Genomic DNA, 17,120 nt, shown 5'->3' with positions numbered 1-17,120 from the left:
TATGCAGATGACACCACCCTTATGGCAGAAAGCGAATAAGAACTAAAGAGCCTCTTGAAGAAAATGAAAGAGAGTGAAAAAGTTGGCTTAAAACTCAAAATTCAGAAAACTAAGATCATGGCATCCGGTCCCATCACTTCATGGCAAATCGATGGGGAAGCAATGGAAACGGTGACAGACTTTATTTTGGGGGGCTCCAAAATCACTGCAGGTAGTGACTGAAGCCATGAAATTAAAAGACGCTTGCTCCTTGGAAGAAAAGTTATGACCAACCTAGGCAGCATATTAAAAAGCAGAGACATTACTTTGCCAATAAAGGTCTGTCTAGTCAAGGCTATGGTTTTTCCAGTAGTCATGTATGGATGTGAGAGCTGGACTATAAAGAAAGCTGAGCACCGAAGAATTGATATTTTTGAACTGTGGTGTTGGAGAAGGCTCTTGAGAGTCCCTTGGACTGCAAGGAGATCCAACCAGTCCATCCTAAAGGAAATCAGTCCTGAATGTTCATTAGAAGGACTGATTCTGAAGCTGAAACTCCAATACTTTGGCTACCTGATGCAAAGAACTGACTCATTGGAAAAGACCCTGAAGCTGGGAAAGATCGAGGGAGGGAGGAGAAGGGGATGACAGAGGATGAGATGGTTGGATGGCATCACCCACTCAATGGACAGAAGTTTGAGGAAGCTCTGGGAGTTGGTGATGGACAGGGAAGCCTTGCGTGCTGCAGTCCATGGCGTTGCAAAGAGTCAGACAAGACTGAGCGACTGAACTGAACTGAATCAGTTCTGTTCAGTTCAGTCGCTCAGTCATATCCGACTCTCTCTTTGCGACCCCATGAATCGCAGCAGACCAGGCCTCCCTGTCCATCACCAAATCCCGGAGTTCACTCAGACTCATGTCCATCGAGTCAGTGATGCCATCCAGCCATCTCATCCTCAGTCGTCCCCTTCTCCTCCTGCCCCCAATCCCTCCCAGCATCAAAGTCTTTTCCAATGAGTCAACTCTTGGCATGAGGTGGCCAAAGTACTGGAGTTTCAGCTTTAGCATCATTCCTTCCAAAGAAATCCCAGGGCTGATCTCCTTCAGGATGGACTGGTTGGATCTCCTTGCAGTCCAAGGGACTCTCAAGAGCCTTCTCCAACAACACAGTTCAAAAGCAGAACTGAATCAGTAGGGAAATGCAAATCAATGAGATATCACCTCATATCTGTTAGAATGGCTTTTATCAAAAAGAGAAGAGATAAATGTGAGTGAGATGCAGATTATATCCCTAGCACTTGACCTTGTTCAAAGAACAGATAGATGAATGAATCAAGGACTGAAGGTCAGTAGAGGGAAATGAATGACACCAAGGGTTTACTTCAGGCTTTCCTGAGAGCTCAGTAGGTGGCGAATCCACCTGCAATGCAGGAGACCCCAGTTCAACTCCTGGGTCAGGAAGATCTGCTGGAGAAGGGATTGCCTACCCACTCCAGAGTTCTTGGGCTTCCCTTGTGGCTCAGCTGGTAAAGAATCCACCTGCAACATGAGAGACCTGGGCTCGATCTCTGGGTTGCGAAGATCCCCTGGAGAAGGAAAAGGCTACCCACCCCAGTATTCTGGCCTGGGGAATTCCATGGACTCTATATATGGGGTCACAAAGAGTCAGATACGACTGAGTGACTTTCACTTTCACTAAGGGTTTACTTCAGTACAAATAATGAGAAAATAAGAGTGAGATAAAGTTAAAAAAAAAAACACAGTAAAATTAAAAAGCTAAAGAAAGTCCTTGAATGGTTTATAAGGCCTCTTTCAAAGTCTAGATTTATCTAAAACTAGGTCAGATTCCTCTTTGTGATCCCACGGACTGAAGCCAAAAGGCTCTTCTGTCCAAGATAGTAGAGTGGGTTGTCATTTCCTTCTCCAGGGGATCTTCCTGAGTCAGGGATTGAACCTGGGTCTCCCTGATTGCAGGCAGACTATTTACCAACTGAGCCACTAGGGAAGACCTAGGGAATAGAGACCAAGTATTCAGACAGACTCCCGCATAACTGAAAGATAAAAGCTAAAAACAGTTTCCCCAACAGAGAGAATCTGTAGATGGATGGCAAAGCCTTGAGTGCGGCAAGCTAAACAAAGGCTCCAGTAGCTTAGATCTCAGGGGAAGGGAGCCTGGAACACAGAGGTGTTTACATGAGTCAGAATAAAATTAACCTCAGGGGGAAAGCAGACTCTAGGAAGGACTAAGAATTCACCTACTCACTCCCTGAACTGAGTTCAAATTTAGGTCCTTTTCTTCAATACCAAAGTAAAATTTATTGTTGCTGTTTCTGTTCAACTCAGTTATGTAACATCTTATCCAATGGTTCCTATCCATCTACAAATGTCTCACATGATCTAGATGGGCCCCACTCCACAACCCACTCACTCCCGAGAACATCAAGGACTTTTCCTGAGCTCCTTTCCACCACAATCATAGGAAAGAAAGCTGAGGCTTCAAGAACCACTGACAGCTGGCCCCACCTGAGCCCGATCCTCTTACCAGCTGGTACTGGCGACTGTACAAGTCATGGCAGTTGTTGAAGATATACTCATATGTTGAGTTCAAACAGGCCTTCACACAATCTTTTACTACCTGGCTGGCTCTTGGAGGGCTCTGAAGTTCTTGAACCTGCCAATTAATTAAAAAAATATGGGTCCAGGGTCCTGCTGACCTGAGTGAGATTTCTTCCTAGAAGTGCCCCCGAACTTGCCCTGAGATGAAATTGTCAGCATAGCTGACGGAGAGAACTACCTAGTCCATCCTTCATGATCCATGATCGTTTTGGAAGTAACTCAGGAACAGATGTATGGAAATATAAGTTTAGAGGTGATGGATCCCATAGCCTTAGACTATATACTCAATGAGTCTTAGCTTCCATGTCCTGAGGCCAGGTCCCCAGCCTAGCACCACCCAGCCCAAATTCATCTCTTACCTTCATTCGGAAGAAAGTAATGCTGGTCAGCAAATCCACTGTGGACTTTAAGTCCTGAAGTCGCTCAGGGCTCCCAGCAGGGAAATTATTCTGTTGCAAATCAAGAAAATGTAAGAGAGGAACAGAAGAATATGAAAGCCTTCCCTGCCAAAAGCAAGGGATCAGAAGCTTCCTAAGGACCACCCATAGGGATCTCTCCTAGTGAAGCAGAACAAAAATGCTGTAAGACTACCATCTCTCTCTCTTTTCCATGGACTCAGGCCCTTGCCAAAAGCAGGTGTTAATAACCCCAGGCCCAGAAAGAAACACATCCTACCCCCAACCCTACTTCCCATGCAACGTGTGAGTATTTGCACAAATAAACATACAGACATTCACACACACACACACACACACACACACACACACACACACACTTTTTTCTTGGGTGGAGTCTTACACCCAAACAATGAGTTCTTCAGAAGTTACAATCTAACTGTATATCATGGAATATAAGTGGAGCCACACTACAGAAAAGACTGGGATCCAGGACATATACTTTTTGTACAGTGGATCTCGGTTACTCTACCATTCTGGAGCCAGCAGATGGCAAAGCTCTGAGCAGAACTGCTTTTGGAGTGAGTTCCTTAGGATCTTTCCACCTTAGGATCTTTCTTTCCTTTTGGCATGAGTTTTAGTGAGAAGCTGCCAAAGAGAGCTTAAGGAAGATGCTGCACCACTCTCCATTTTAAGGGTTGCTTTTTTTAAACCTTCAAAGGGCTACTTATATGCCAAATACAAGATATACAGTCAACTCTCCATTATTCGTGCAAATGGAGGGCAGTGAAGGTGCAGATAATTGCACTTCTTGACTTTGAGGTTGTTTTATACTTACTTTTTAATGTGGGTATATTGCCTGTTCTGGAAATTCACAACACTTTAAAGCAAGTAATGAAGTCATTCTAAGGCCTAACTTACGAAGAACAAAAAAACTGCCCATTTCCCTGTCCTGATCTAGACACTCACCTTCCTGGTATATCTCTGTCCTCCCTCCATTCTAGAAATGGACATATCTGCTACAAATTACTTGCCCAAGCCAAGCTACTCTCTCTTCCCTTAGCCAGATTCGCACACCTTGCCTGGAAAATGAGGAGAATATGGCAAGACACAATAAGAAAACATAACTATCTATGTTTTAAAGGGCATTTCTGGAAGAGATTATCCTTAGGAGACTCCCTGATGGGAATATCATCAGAGAGTTTGGTAGAGTGACATGTGTGGGGTTAGAAAGCCAACTATCTATAAAGAGCAACCACACCTGCTACTGTTTAAACACTGCATGGTCCCTGGAGTTGGAGGACCCACAGGTGTCAGTGATGTTGGCCATACTCAGATGTGATGAAAAGGACTAATTTTCCTTGCCTTCAGTTTTTATGGTTGTGATTGGCCCATAGTCTCTCTAGACTGATCTTGATATTATCCTCGTCCTACCCCACAGCCATGTCTTCACTCACCCTGTAGGTAGAGAGGTCAATCCTCAGTGAGTTGTGCAGCTGGTCCAGGAGTTTCACAAATCTCTCTTTCTGAGGGTGGTAAACAAATAATGGAGAAGAAAAATGATCAGTTCCTGAGCCCTCAGACTGTAGCAAAAACAGCACCACCTCGAGGTGAGGAGAAAACACTGAGTTGGGGACACATCGGGTCTCGTATTTGCCAAAGAGAACTACAAACCACGCAAAGGAGAAATGGGATAGGTCGTTCTTGTTCCATCTCTTAGCATTCAGACTGGGGACTCTTCCCACACTGACAAAAGGAGATACGTTTCTGGGACTGGAAACAGCGCTTAATACAAATCAAGAGGAGATGACCAGTGCATCTCCATCCCGCTGGGACTCTAACTCATCTCAGGAAACTCTAGACATAGTCTCCAACTTATTCCTGAGTCTGTGGTGTCCTAACTTATCTCGGGATAGCTCTTAACAGTGAAACAGCCACAGCCTGGCAGTGACAAGGGGAGAGAGAAATAGTGATACATTTGGAAGGTGGAACCACATTCCACATCATTTCCCTTAGTTTATGCATTTTAAATGTCAAAATAAATAATGAATACTATTTGATAGTTTATTTTTATAAAAGTATAATTAAATATGGAATAACGTTCCTGCAGGCTATTCATACAGCAGTCCTAGAACTCACATATTGATAATATTATAACATTAGATATTAAGTAAATAGATACTGTCAAGAGACAGAAAGGAGCAGATATTTGACTGGCTTAATCAATGACACTAATTCCTCTACAGAAAGACTATCAACATCCAAAAAGTGATTACTACCAAGGAAAAGCACTGAGAGATCAGAGATACTGATTTGGGAGTATCAGTAATATTATCTCTAAAGAGTAGTCTTTGTGGTGGATCAGAAATATTCCATCCAGCTTATATTGAACTTACATCAGGTGACATTACGAGCAATGATTCAACTTCTCAAATACTCTAACAACAGGAAAGGGTATACCCTGGATCAGGAAAACAGTCCAGACACTAAGAAAGGGTTAAGTTCAGGTATGTACTGGTATTCTTGCTTAGATGTCAGACCATATGAACTTAAGTGGTACGAATCTGTCAGAGAGAGACTGAATAATAAGAAGGTTCCTTTGTGAACCTGCAGGGCTGAGGAACATGGTGACTCAACCAAGCTTTTGGCCCAGAAAGTTCTCCCTCAGCCCACGTCGTGCCCCTACCAAACCACCATGGTGATATTCCACCTTTTCTCATTTATCCATATCTGAGGAGAGTCTACTGGTATAGACTAAATACCCATAAGGAAACAAGTTCACTATCTAGGTGGCACTATATATTTGAATTTTTAGGCATATCAGCAGTACCAATTGAAAAATCAAACACTTGTTAATTGATAACAATCAGGTAACATGTCTTAATATCACACTCACCCCAAAGTTGGAGGCTGCAAAACGATCAGATGCAGAGACATTGGTGGAGGCCGTTGTGTGGGCATAGTAGGCATTGATGTTGGCCAGTAAGGTGCTCATCACCGCTGGCACACCAGGACACATGTACTTGGATGACAAACATGCAAAATGCCTGAAAAACAACATCTTCAGCCTCAAAGACTCTTCAGGGTTTGTGGTAAAAGCCAAGTAATCAAAAGATCCCACTCTTGTGTATGAAGCTTATGATCACCTTGGCAGACAAAGATTTTCATAATTTATTTATTCAAATATACATTCAATGAATACCTACTATGTGCCAGGCCCTATGTTAAGTTCCAGAATCCAAAAAGGTGTTAGCCTGGCAAGTGTCAGAAGGTAAGTCAGTAACTTAAGGCATGCTATGCAAAAATTCTGTGGGAATATGCAGGAAGCTCATCTAAATTAGAATGGCTGGGGGCTAGAACAGACTAGAAAAAAGGCTTCCCAAAGAAGAGATGGTTGAAACAAGTCTTAAAAGATAGTAAGAATTAATCATTGGAGAAGTATGCGGGCAAAGGGAAACTGTATTTCAAAACCAAATCTCTTCATGGATAAAGTCGTTCATTTGGGAAACCTTCCATATAGCCCTTGTGCAAGTGTTTGATAGACAAATACTAAGGAATGACAGAGGAGCAGCAGACAGAGAACAGACAGTAAAAGGAGTTTATCCGAGATGCTATGGTACTTTTTAAACAAAGGCTTACTGTGATCAGATTAGTTTTTCAAAAAGGTCACCCTGATGGTAAAAATCAGAAAAGAAATCTTGGAGAGAGGGAAGACTAAGACAGAAAGACCAATTGAAGAGTTATTGCAATCACTCAGAAAAGAAGCAACAAGGCACCAAATGGAACAAAGAAATGGTTAAGAGCATAGACCCAATAACCAGATTCTAGGGTTGAGTCACAGCTCCACCACTCAGGGACTTTAGATCAATTACTTCAACTTCTTTATGCCTGTTTTTTACCTACAAAATGGAAATAATAACGACCTGGGGATGAAATGAGTTAACATTCATCAATTACTTAGACCAGTGCCTGGCACGTAAGGAAATGGTATATAGAAGTTGTTATTATTATCATTATTACTGAGCTATAGCAATACTGATAGATTAAAAATGTTTCTAGGAGGTAGAATCTAGAGGTTTGAGACTGATTGCACGGTGGTAGTAAGAAAAAAAAGTTTAAGCTGACATCTGAATTTCTGTTTGGATAACCATGTAATAAACTGTTCCATTTACTAAAATCAGAAATACAGGAAGAACAGAACAGATTTGCTGGAGACAACATTGATTTGGATTTTGATCATATTGAGTTTGCAATGCCTGTGGCAATACCCAGAAAGCAAATCAAAATGGATCTGAAACTCAGGAAAAGATCTGGTCTGGAGAAAGAGATCTGGGAGTCCTAAGCTCAAAAGTAGTAGTTGAGGTTATAGGCTTGAATGAAGTCATCCAGGGAGCGTGAAGAGAGCAAGAAAGGCAGAGGGGCCATTCTCTAACCTCATTCCTCAACATGTTCCTCCCTCTAGACTAAACTTCTTATAATTCTTTGAATAGTCTATGCTCTGCTGAATCTTAGCTTCTCTGCACATGTCCTACCAGAAATGCCCTTCCCTCTTTTCTGTATTTCAAGTGTCAGCTCTTCAACAGCTTCCCTCACAGGCCTCCCCTCAAATTTAGATGCTCTCATCATTTAGATGCTCTCATTACTTCTCGATAGCAATTATCACATTATAATGCAATTGTTTGTTTACTGGTCTGTCTCTCCAGTATTCTTGTCTTGAGAATCCCAGGGATGGAGGAGCCTGGTGGGCTGCAGTCCACGGGGTCGCTAAGAATCAGACACGACTTCACTTTTCACTTTTCACTTTCATGCACTGGAGAAGGAAATGGCAACCCACTCCAGTGTTCTTGCCTGGAAAATCCCAGGGACAGTGGAGCCTGGTGGGCTGCTGTCTATGGGGATCGCACAGGGTCAGACACAACTGACGCGACTTAGCAGCAGCAGCAGCTCTCCTGCTCCACCAAGTTCCCCAAACACAGAGGCCCCCTTATTCATCTTCGTGTTCTCAGCATGTGGCACAACATATGACACATACAAAGAACTAAGTCAAACTAAATAAAAGCAGCACAGGCAGGGCTCTAGCTACCTTCTGCTTTCCCAGCGCTGTTTCCTTTGCAGCCCCTCCGACACAGAGCCTGTAACTCTTCTCACGGTGGGGATTTCTGTCATAGCACGTGTACCCTGTATGCTCAGGCCTGTAATGACTGGGCAAGTCTGTTCTCGTACACATACCCATGCTCTGTGAATTCTGGGGTAGACAGACAACTCCCCTCTCCCTGAGTTACTGATATACTCACTCCCTTTATACATATACTCCATCTGCCTTGGGGAACAGATCCACCTCACTCAGCTCAGAGAGGGAAAGCAATGAATCACTGCATACTACCCAACTAGGGACCTGTCCACTCCATCAATGTACCTCCATCAGCTATTTCAAGAGTTAGTAGCCATTTCCCAGGGCCCCAGGGGAGCCTTACGTCATGGCCTGATATATGGACTCAATGCCATAGCGCATGGCAAATTCATCCACAATTTCCTGGGCAGTCTCATCAAAGTACACCTTCCACGCATCGTCTCCTCGAGCCTCAGGGATCTGGACTCCTCCACTGCCCTGAATGTCCGTGAGGTAATGGAAGAGGTTCTGTAGGAGACACAGTAAAATATATATTGATATTAAAGAGTTAAACTATATATTAGGAAAAAACCCTGTTGGTAAAGACCAGGAGAGCGTGAATAGGGTTCAACAGAAATTCTGTCCTTCAAGTTACTGCTCGGTAACTCCTATGGCCCCAGTAGTCTGTTCTTGTGTTAGTAAAAGAGAACTGAGGCTGGGACTGTTTCTTGGGCTTGTCCACCACACACAGTGAGCCAAGAATAAAATAAAAATGGGCTCCAGAACTTCAAGTAGCAAGCCATCCTACTTATTGTCAAAGGCACCTCCCAACCTAGCTTTCTGGCACCCCATCTCCCAAGAGCTGGCTCACCTCATGGAGACACGTATACTGCACATGATATGGGGCTACCTTCTCCTCCCCCTTGATCTCCACGCTGATTTGCAGTCGGATGGCCCCCGAGACGGCTGACTTGTCTGTCCTCTTCTCTAGGAAGGAAAGAAGACTGGAGACTGACTACAATGCATCTGCTGACAGCACCCACAGCTCCCATCCCGGCTTAACCCAAAGGAAAGGAGGCACCGACACAAGCGTTCACCAAACAGGCGAACTCACTGCAGTGACCGTATACTTCACAAATACCCCAGAACTGCCTGCGTGGGAGAAAAGAAGTGCCCAGTGGGCTAAAGGCACTAGGGGTGAGATCTCACTTTCTGAAAGCTGGAAAAAATGTTCAGCCAGAGTGCACCCCAGACACCCCCAGGCCTCTGTCCCCGTCTCTATCTGTGGTAGGTTCTCTGCTGGGAAAGCAAGCTCTGTCTGGAGATGTGAATGCTCTGGGGACTGAGTGGTGGACTCGGGAGACAGGGTTTTCCTCAGGTTCCCCAGTCATGCTCTCTCTTCCCAGAAGCTTTCTCTGGTCCTGCTTCCTCACCCAAGTTGTACCAGACGTCCATTTCGCCACTCAGTGTTCGAACCTCAATGATGGTTTGGCCAAGGAAATCGTCAGACTCTCGCTTTAGCCGCTGCTTTACTCGTGACTTGATGTCATCATCCTCATCCCACACACGTACCTTAATGCGGTCGGAAGAGTTGTGACACTCACTGTAAGAGAGTCAGGCAGGTTCTGTTATGGATGGACCCAGCAACCCTCTCTCTTATGACTTCCACTTCCTTCCCAAAGCTCTACCAGCTGCACTTGAGGCTGACAGAGGAAGAGGAGGAGTCAAAGAACGCTGGTACTCAAGTCCCCAGTGAGTCGGGCTATCTGAGCAAATGGCTCTCCAGCCCTTAGCCTGGGTAGCCCTTGTCATGCTATTATCCAGTCCTGACTGCGCTGGACAAAAGCGGGGAGGAGAGGAGTAATTAGGGACAATGTTGCTTTCCTGCCAGCTAGCTATATAAACGAAACCAACAGAAAACAGCCTGACAGATGCTGCAGAACCCTAGGAAGCAGTTGGTAGTTCCCTCCCCAGAGTCCTATATGAAGTCCATAAAGATGTTAAATGTTCATGGTAAGCCCATCTGGTCATATTTGCTTTAGTTTTCTACCTAACATCCCCATATATCTGGGAATTGGTGAACTTCTCTCCTTCTCCTTCTTCTTCTTTTTTTTTTTATCATTCTTTAATATCCACTTGACTTGTCATTTTCTCTATGGTGCTTGCTTTGGAAGGGTAGTTTGCCAGGTACCTCCCTCACACTCTCCATCCCCAGCAGTTGCTTTTTGGATCCCCGTTGCCTTATCTAAAAGTTGTACTTGGCAGAGTTTGCTGCTCCTTACCCTATGTTCTCATAATGTCTTTGTACATTCTGTTAAGATATTATAGGATAACTACTGGTCTACTGAAAAATAACAGACAAATCATCAATAAGCCTCTTAAAGCCAGGCATTGTCTTATACATTTTTAGATAGACAATATCATGTTGAGTGTCTTATACAGAATACAAGTGTGTGTTAGTCACTCAGTCATGTCTGGCTCTTTGCAACCCCACAGACTGTAGCCCACCAGGCTCCTCTGTCCGTGGAATTCTCCAGGCAAGAATACTGGAGTGGAAGTATCCCTTTCCAGGGGATCTTCCCAACCCAGGGATTGAACCTGGGTCTCCCAGACTGCAGGCGGATTCTTTACCATCTGAGCCACCAGGGAAGCCCATACAGAATACAAATTGCTTACTAAATGAAAAGTGGGCAAAATTGACTATAGAGCCAATTCATTTAGAATTAACTGCAAGTATCGCTTCTTGGCCTTTTGCCAAGATTGAGTGTAGAATTAACCATAAGTAATATTCAAGCAGGAACCAGTCAGCTTCTTGAAAAACAGGTGCTCCCCTCAGTAACTATTGCCTCTGGACTGGAGATTGCTTTTATAGGCCCCAATCCCTTTTCCCAATCTCCTTCCAAGGAGCCAAGAGCAGAAGGTCTCTACATAAGCTGCTTGTTTGGCTGATTCAGACTCCTAGTCCTGGTCCTAGGCATTAACGGGGGTGTGATAAAGCATCTGGATTCACCAGACACCAGTCCAAGTTCTAGGCTACAGCTTGCCATTTTTCAGCAGTCATCCCTTGCTGTCATATGAAATAGCCTGTACAAAAGTGAGATACTGAATAAAGGAGAAGGGAGTGGAAGCTGAGGCAGAAAGAAAAGCAAAGCCCTTTAAGGGAAATGGAAAACTGTCCAAATCCAAGGTTTCTATCTTCAAGTCTACCCACTTGTAGGACAAGCTGTTCCCGCCCTACTCCATAGAAGAGACTAACTCTTCCTAGGGGTTAGGAAAATGCAAAGTCTAGCTTTACAGGATGGCAGGGCTGCAAGGCACACAGTTGCATGGCAGTCTCTGGAACTGTCATTCAGCTGTAGTAAAATCTTGCCAGCACTAGAAAAAGCAGTATGGTTTGCCCAGGGGCCCCTTTAATAGCCTGAGTTAAGACTTGAGTGCAGTAACCCTGATACAATAGTCTATGAGAAGGAGACCTAGGAAAAGAATAAATGCTAGCCAATTAAAGCAAGTGAGAAATGAGTTTTCTCCATTGCCTCTACCCCATCTCTCTTAGAGTCCAAGTCCAGAATAACAGGATTTAATGTTGTTCCCAAAATACACACAGTCCCAGGAAAGATGACTTTCTCACTACGACTTACAAATGGAACTTCTCCTCCCAAACAGGATTCAGGTTTCCAAAAATGGTCTTGGTACGCTTCTTGGTTTTGCCCACTTGCACAGTCACATAAGGGTCACTGGATCCTGTCTTGTCCTTGGCTTGTAGGCCCTGGGCACACACCACTGCAACCCAGACACACATGGAAGAAGGCTTCAGAGTACACTCCGGAAATCATGAGCCCTCCAAAGAATGACTCATACGTCCCACCTTAGAGCACCCTCTATCTGCTCCTTGTACAGGAGCAGATTTCCTCACTCCTCCACTTCTATTCTTAGCCCTAAGCTTTTCCCTCAAAGCCTAGCCCAAGAATCCTACCTCTTCCCTGGACCCTAACTGACCGCTTACCCAGACAGGTCCTTACCTGTTCTGATACATGCATGCTTCAGTCATATGCACCCAGCTAATAAATCACTGGTTAACTATTCCCTGATCTCCTGCCTGTTCCCATTCCCCCAGCCTCCCAGGTCTTATAACATCAAACTGTTAACCAAGTCTGTAGTATCAGATTGTTCCTAAACCCTTGCATTATCATTCAGATTGCAAGTGTCAGTCTTGCCTCTCCCAGCACCACTGGCATTGGAGTCTAGAAGAGGAGGCGTGATGAACAATGAGGGCTTCATTCTGTGTTCTTTCCCCGCAAGTCCCTGCTTCTTCATGCTCAGGATGCTTCCTGCCCAGGCTCCTCCCCATAGCCGAGGCCCTCCTGTCCCCTCAAACTCTGGCCTGCTCACCAGTGATGGTGATTTTGGCTGACCATTTGGAGGTGCCATCCAACACACTCTGCTTCACAGTTTTCATCTGTTGCACATGAGCGACTTTGCTCACATTGAAGACATCCCGGATCACTTCAAAGATCTCCGGCTTATTCCGCTCTCGGATCTTCATGCGGTCCTTCATGGCCATGATGATGTTCTGGGTCCGGTCCTCCGCTCCATGTTTAGAGCTCTTTTCTGCAGCCCCTGAAGAGTGGCCAGAGACAGAAAGTAGGGTAACCAACAGGTCACCTACCAGATCAAGGATCAGGCTGAAGACTGGGGTGTAGGAGGTGTCACTGAGCAGTGAGAGAAGCTTAGGAAGACTGGTATTTTTCTGGGGAAAGTTGGTATCTGTGGGCCTGCTAGAGTTTAATGCCTGGCCAGTGGAGTTTAAAAGGCAACTCAAAGAGTAGCAAAAAGTTGATCATTGTTGTATGTTAACAATATAACTAATATGTTATATTAGTCCATTCTATTTAGAAACATATTGAGTTTTTCATGAGAAAAGGAAAAAAAAAGGCAGCTCAGTCTGCAGTTGGTTTTGTCTTTCTTCCATCCACATGGCTGTTGAGAGATACCCTCTAAGTCTAAGGCCAAAATATCAAAATGGGTATCCCAGTTATCAGGGAACAGTTGTGGATAGGCAAAACTCCACCAAACTCATCCAAATGCCAAGTCATGATACAGATCTCAGAATTCATCACAGCATGTAGCTGGGCACATCCTACCCTGTGGCTCCAGTGTCTCAAATCTCAAAACATTGTGGTATGGTGAGAAAATTATGGCTTTGTTATCTGACAGACTTGGGTTCCAATCCTGACTCTACTACTCCCTGCTGGGTAAATACATTTCTTCTATGAGAAGAATGTGGCACCTATCTCTCAAGATTTGTAGTAAGCATTTTATTAGCATAAAGCATCCAGCCCAGTTGCCTGCCATCTGACCCTGGGCTAGGTGCTTTATTTATTGAGTAATAAACACTCTCTACTATTGTTACCATCAGTATTATCCTGGCAAGGTCAAGGTCCATTTTTATCAGCCATGACCCCAGCCAGCTCATCTCTGCTGTCCTAAGGATTATGGAGGAACAGAGATTTCCTCCAGCGTATTTCACCAACCAGGCTTCTCAGGCAAAGGATTCATCCTTTCTTTACTGGCAGATTGGCTCTTAACCTCTCTCCAGTCTCCAAAGGCTCAGGCCTTTACTACAAAACTTGGAGCAAAGAAGAAAGGTCAACATTCACCTCCTAACCCTGGGAGGATGGAAAGCAGATTTTCTGTCTAGGGGTCTACAAAAGGGCATTTAATTCCACTCTGTACTTCATAGAAGACTTAGATAAATGAAAAGTGACTTGAGCTGCATCTACTCTTGCATTTAGCATATCCCATGCAATGCTATTTCCCTGGAAGGGGATCTCGGAAAGGCTCTTAAAGAGAAGATAAGACACCCTGGCTATTACAGAGCACCACTTTAGAGGCTTCCAGCAAGCAGCCTATGCAGCCAGTTGCTAGTTCTCCCAATTAAAGCAGGGTGCTGCTGGCACCTGTCCTTGTCACCCTCTCATGATGGGTTTGGGCAAAGTCATCGCCAGCACCTAACTCTTCTGCTATGTTCAGCCTGTCTCTTCATGTCCATTACAGCCATGTCACTGGCATCAGTCTAGCGTTCCTCAGAGAATGACATTTTAAGTCAACAATTCCTCAAGGCCCTTTTAGGTCTCATATCTTTCCTTGGGATAATGAAGTGCTTGTGAGTCTAAAGGTGACCTTCCTTTCTCCTACCGTAATTCTTGAAGCTTTCATTGCTGTGGCGTGGCAATGATGAACACCTGAAGACCTGGAGGGTGAGAGAATACTTTCCCACCCGCCCACCCCTGCTCTTCCCAGGGTCTAACCATAGTGGTGCAAGCCGAGCAGGAGTGGAGCAAGGAGATAAGAACTTGGAGCACTACCACCTCCTGTGCCAAGACTTGCTGCTTTCCCTCCTCCTGTTCTTCCCACTCAGATGGTGGCACAAGTCACATGTTTAGCAAGGGCTTTGGGAGTCACACATTCTCCTTCTGGATCTCTGCCTCATCCATTTGAAGATTCTGTTCTTGGTACTGATGTCTAAAATCTCCACCTAGAAGCAAGGAGTAAATTCTACCTTCCCTGAATCTGGAGGTCTAGACCTTAGGAGGCTCCTCTCTGAGGCCTAGAACCCTAGAACTCTCTCTTCCTATTAGTTCTGGACCCTGATTAAACATGCTCTAGCCTTTTGGGCAATACAGCCATCATGGTGTGTACAATACCCAAGTAGAGCCTTTGGGATCACCTGAAGCCTGGAAGAAATTCTAACTCCATCCAAGTGCCATAGGAAGCTCAATGAATTTTTTCTAAAGGTGTTTAAGCAAGTGTTACAAGACCTGTTCTTTGGAAAGGCAATGTCTCTTGACTTAGGAACCTACTTTCTCTAAAAAGGAAAGAGCTTCAGAGTCAGGTAAATTGGAGGGATGATGGCTCAGCCATCCTGGTTCCTTGTTGTCAGGCTATATTGGAGAGGCCCTGCTGCCCACAAGCCCCCTACCCCACCTGTCACCCCACAGGTGTACTCACGCTGCAGGCAGTCGGCATTGAGCAGGTCCTGGCACTTCTCATGGCACTTGACTCCACACTCGCTGCAGCGCATGCCCTGCCGGGCAATGCCCCAGAGCAGGCCTTCGCACTCATAGCAGTAGGTGGGGGTGGTGGCTGACCACACCTCAAAGTTGTGGGGTGTGGTGCACGAGATGGGATAGATTAAGGCCTGCAGGGTTTTCTTATACACATGTGATTTCTGAAAAACACATATCCCATCACCCATCAGTGACTTTAGTTCTCTGCTGAGAGATACCACTACTAAGCCCAGTGCATGGCTATCAAGACCTCTGGCAGTCAAGGAGATGCTTCAGCCTGGAAGAAAGAAGCCCCCAACATCATGTGCTCCTGGTCATCCAAGGAGCACATCCATGACCTGAATGCTGGATTTGAGCCTTGCCCCAGCATTCAGGCTTTTTAGGGAAACAGAGAGTACTAGGCTCACCATAAATCCCTGACATGAGTGGTCACGTACTCCAACATGAGATTTAGGTTTACCCCTGGTCTGGACCTTTGCTTCTCCCAATGTGGAAAACTGGATGCTATAATATCTGTCTGTTTCATTAACAGAGTCCGCCCAAAACTGTTGAATTCCCAGTGTATAGCTACAGAGATGATCACTGGGCCATAGGCAAGTGAATTCATGAAAGCCCATGGGGTCACTTACCAGCTCTTCATCTTTGAGAGAGGTGCGTGTAGCCATCGCAGAAGTAATGCCTGCTTTCCGGGACTGGACCAGTGACTGTGAGAGAAGACTTGCTGTCAGCCCTGGCTACTACCAAGGGCTGGGCAAAGTCCTGGGGAGGGAGTTTCAGTGACCAAAGCTATTTGATGATAACTTATACTTTCTATTTTTACTGTCATTCACAGGGGACTCTCCACAGGTAATGGGTAACAAGCACCTGAGGTTAAGATTCAAATCAAGGCCCTCGGGGAACTGTCCTAACAATGATAGAACAGCACTTCTCTCAGGGTACCTGTCATCTAAAGAGTTTCTCCTTCCTCCAATATTTTTAGGTATCTGCCTCAAAGGAAGGCAGAGGAAAATGAAAAGTCTAGAATTACAGTATGAAACAGGTCATTAAGAACAGGACAGACACAAAACTGTCAGAGTCACATTCAAGAACCATCACTGGGAACAATGATGCTATACTAAATCTCCAGTCCTGAGCACCAGCCCATGCCCACACTATCCTAGGTGGCTGTGGAGGCCAACAGCCCAAATGAGCAGGGCACTGAGTGGAAGGGGGCAATGTAGCCTCACTGAAATCACTCAGGGCAGGGGGTTCACATGAGGTCTAGGATGCCCTGCTAGAAAGGCCCATGAGTCTGCCAAGGCCAAGCTTTAGGGGCAGCCTCCAGAGAGGCACACGGTTTCCTTAGGCAGTGGACACCAGGCAGACGGAAGTCATTACATCAGCCTGAGCAGCAAGAATAGTGGGGATGTGCCCAGGGAGGTCGAGATTCGGGCTTTTATGAAGGATGGAAACGGGCTCTGGAGACACTCACCATAGCCTGTGCAGAGGACAGCAGAGAAAGGAATAACATGATGTTAAAAGCCCCACAAGGGCATGAAAGCTTTCAGACACAACTGAGAAGTTCTTCCCTGAAGTCTAAAGCAGGACACTTGTCCCACCCCCCCATCTCTATCCTCTATCCACCATATCCAACCCAGAGAGCTGCCCAGGGCCCAAGGCCTAGAAGGAGAGTCATGCCATAAAGTGAAATATGGACCAGGTTAAAAGACAAAGGACGGGAAACAAGAAATGAGTAAGATACTGCCATCCACTCGGTTAAGCAAAAAAAAAAAACTGGTGAGCAAGGAGGGAGAAAGTGAGAAAAAGCAGGAAGAAAAGAAAGAAAGAGGAGAAAAAAGAGGAGATGAAAGACAATGAAAGAAGGTAATCAAGAAGAGCTGACATCATCTTCAACCAGCCAGCTAGATGAAGCGTTGGTGGGATAAGAGGTGCACTAGAAAGGAGGAGACAGGG

General features: G+C 45.2%; 1 protein-coding gene across 4 annotated transcripts in view; it reads right to left on the bottom strand.

Annotated features, from left to right (window-relative positions):
• Positions 1–17,120, bottom strand: part of UNC13B (unc-13 homolog B) — a 218,576-nt gene that overhangs the window by 17,514 nt on the left and 183,942 nt on the right. For all 4 annotated transcript variants that reach the window (XR_008199822.1, XM_052645020.1, XM_052645022.1 and 1 more), the window contains 11 exons: positions 15,797–15,871; positions 15,109–15,328; positions 12,490–12,717; positions 11,739–11,880; positions 9,534–9,703; positions 8,972–9,087; positions 8,465–8,628; positions 5,887–6,037; positions 4,448–4,516; positions 2,955–3,044; positions 2,522–2,650 (listed from right to left, as the gene is read on the bottom strand). Coding sequence is in view for 3 of the 4 variants with exons in the window: in XM_052645020.1 (XP_052500980.1) it covers positions 2,522–2,650; positions 2,955–3,044; positions 4,448–4,516; positions 5,887–6,037; positions 8,465–8,628; positions 8,972–9,087; positions 9,534–9,703; positions 11,739–11,880; positions 12,490–12,717; positions 15,109–15,328; positions 15,797–15,871 (1,554 nt within the window). In the remaining variant the exon portion in view is untranslated. The remainder of the gene's footprint in view (positions 1–2,521; positions 2,651–2,954; positions 3,045–4,447; positions 4,517–5,886; positions 6,038–8,464; positions 8,629–8,971; positions 9,088–9,533; positions 9,704–11,738; positions 11,881–12,489; positions 12,718–15,108; positions 15,329–15,796; positions 15,872–17,120) is intronic.

The sequence above is a fragment of the Budorcas taxicolor genome, chromosome 8 (assembly GCF_023091745.1).
Source record: "Budorcas taxicolor isolate Tak-1 chromosome 8, Takin1.1, whole genome shotgun sequence".
Lineage (NCBI taxonomy): Eukaryota > Metazoa > Chordata > Mammalia > Artiodactyla > Bovidae > Budorcas > Budorcas taxicolor.
Note: the sequence above shows the minus strand (reverse complement) of the source record. Positions and strands in the feature narration are given on the sequence as shown.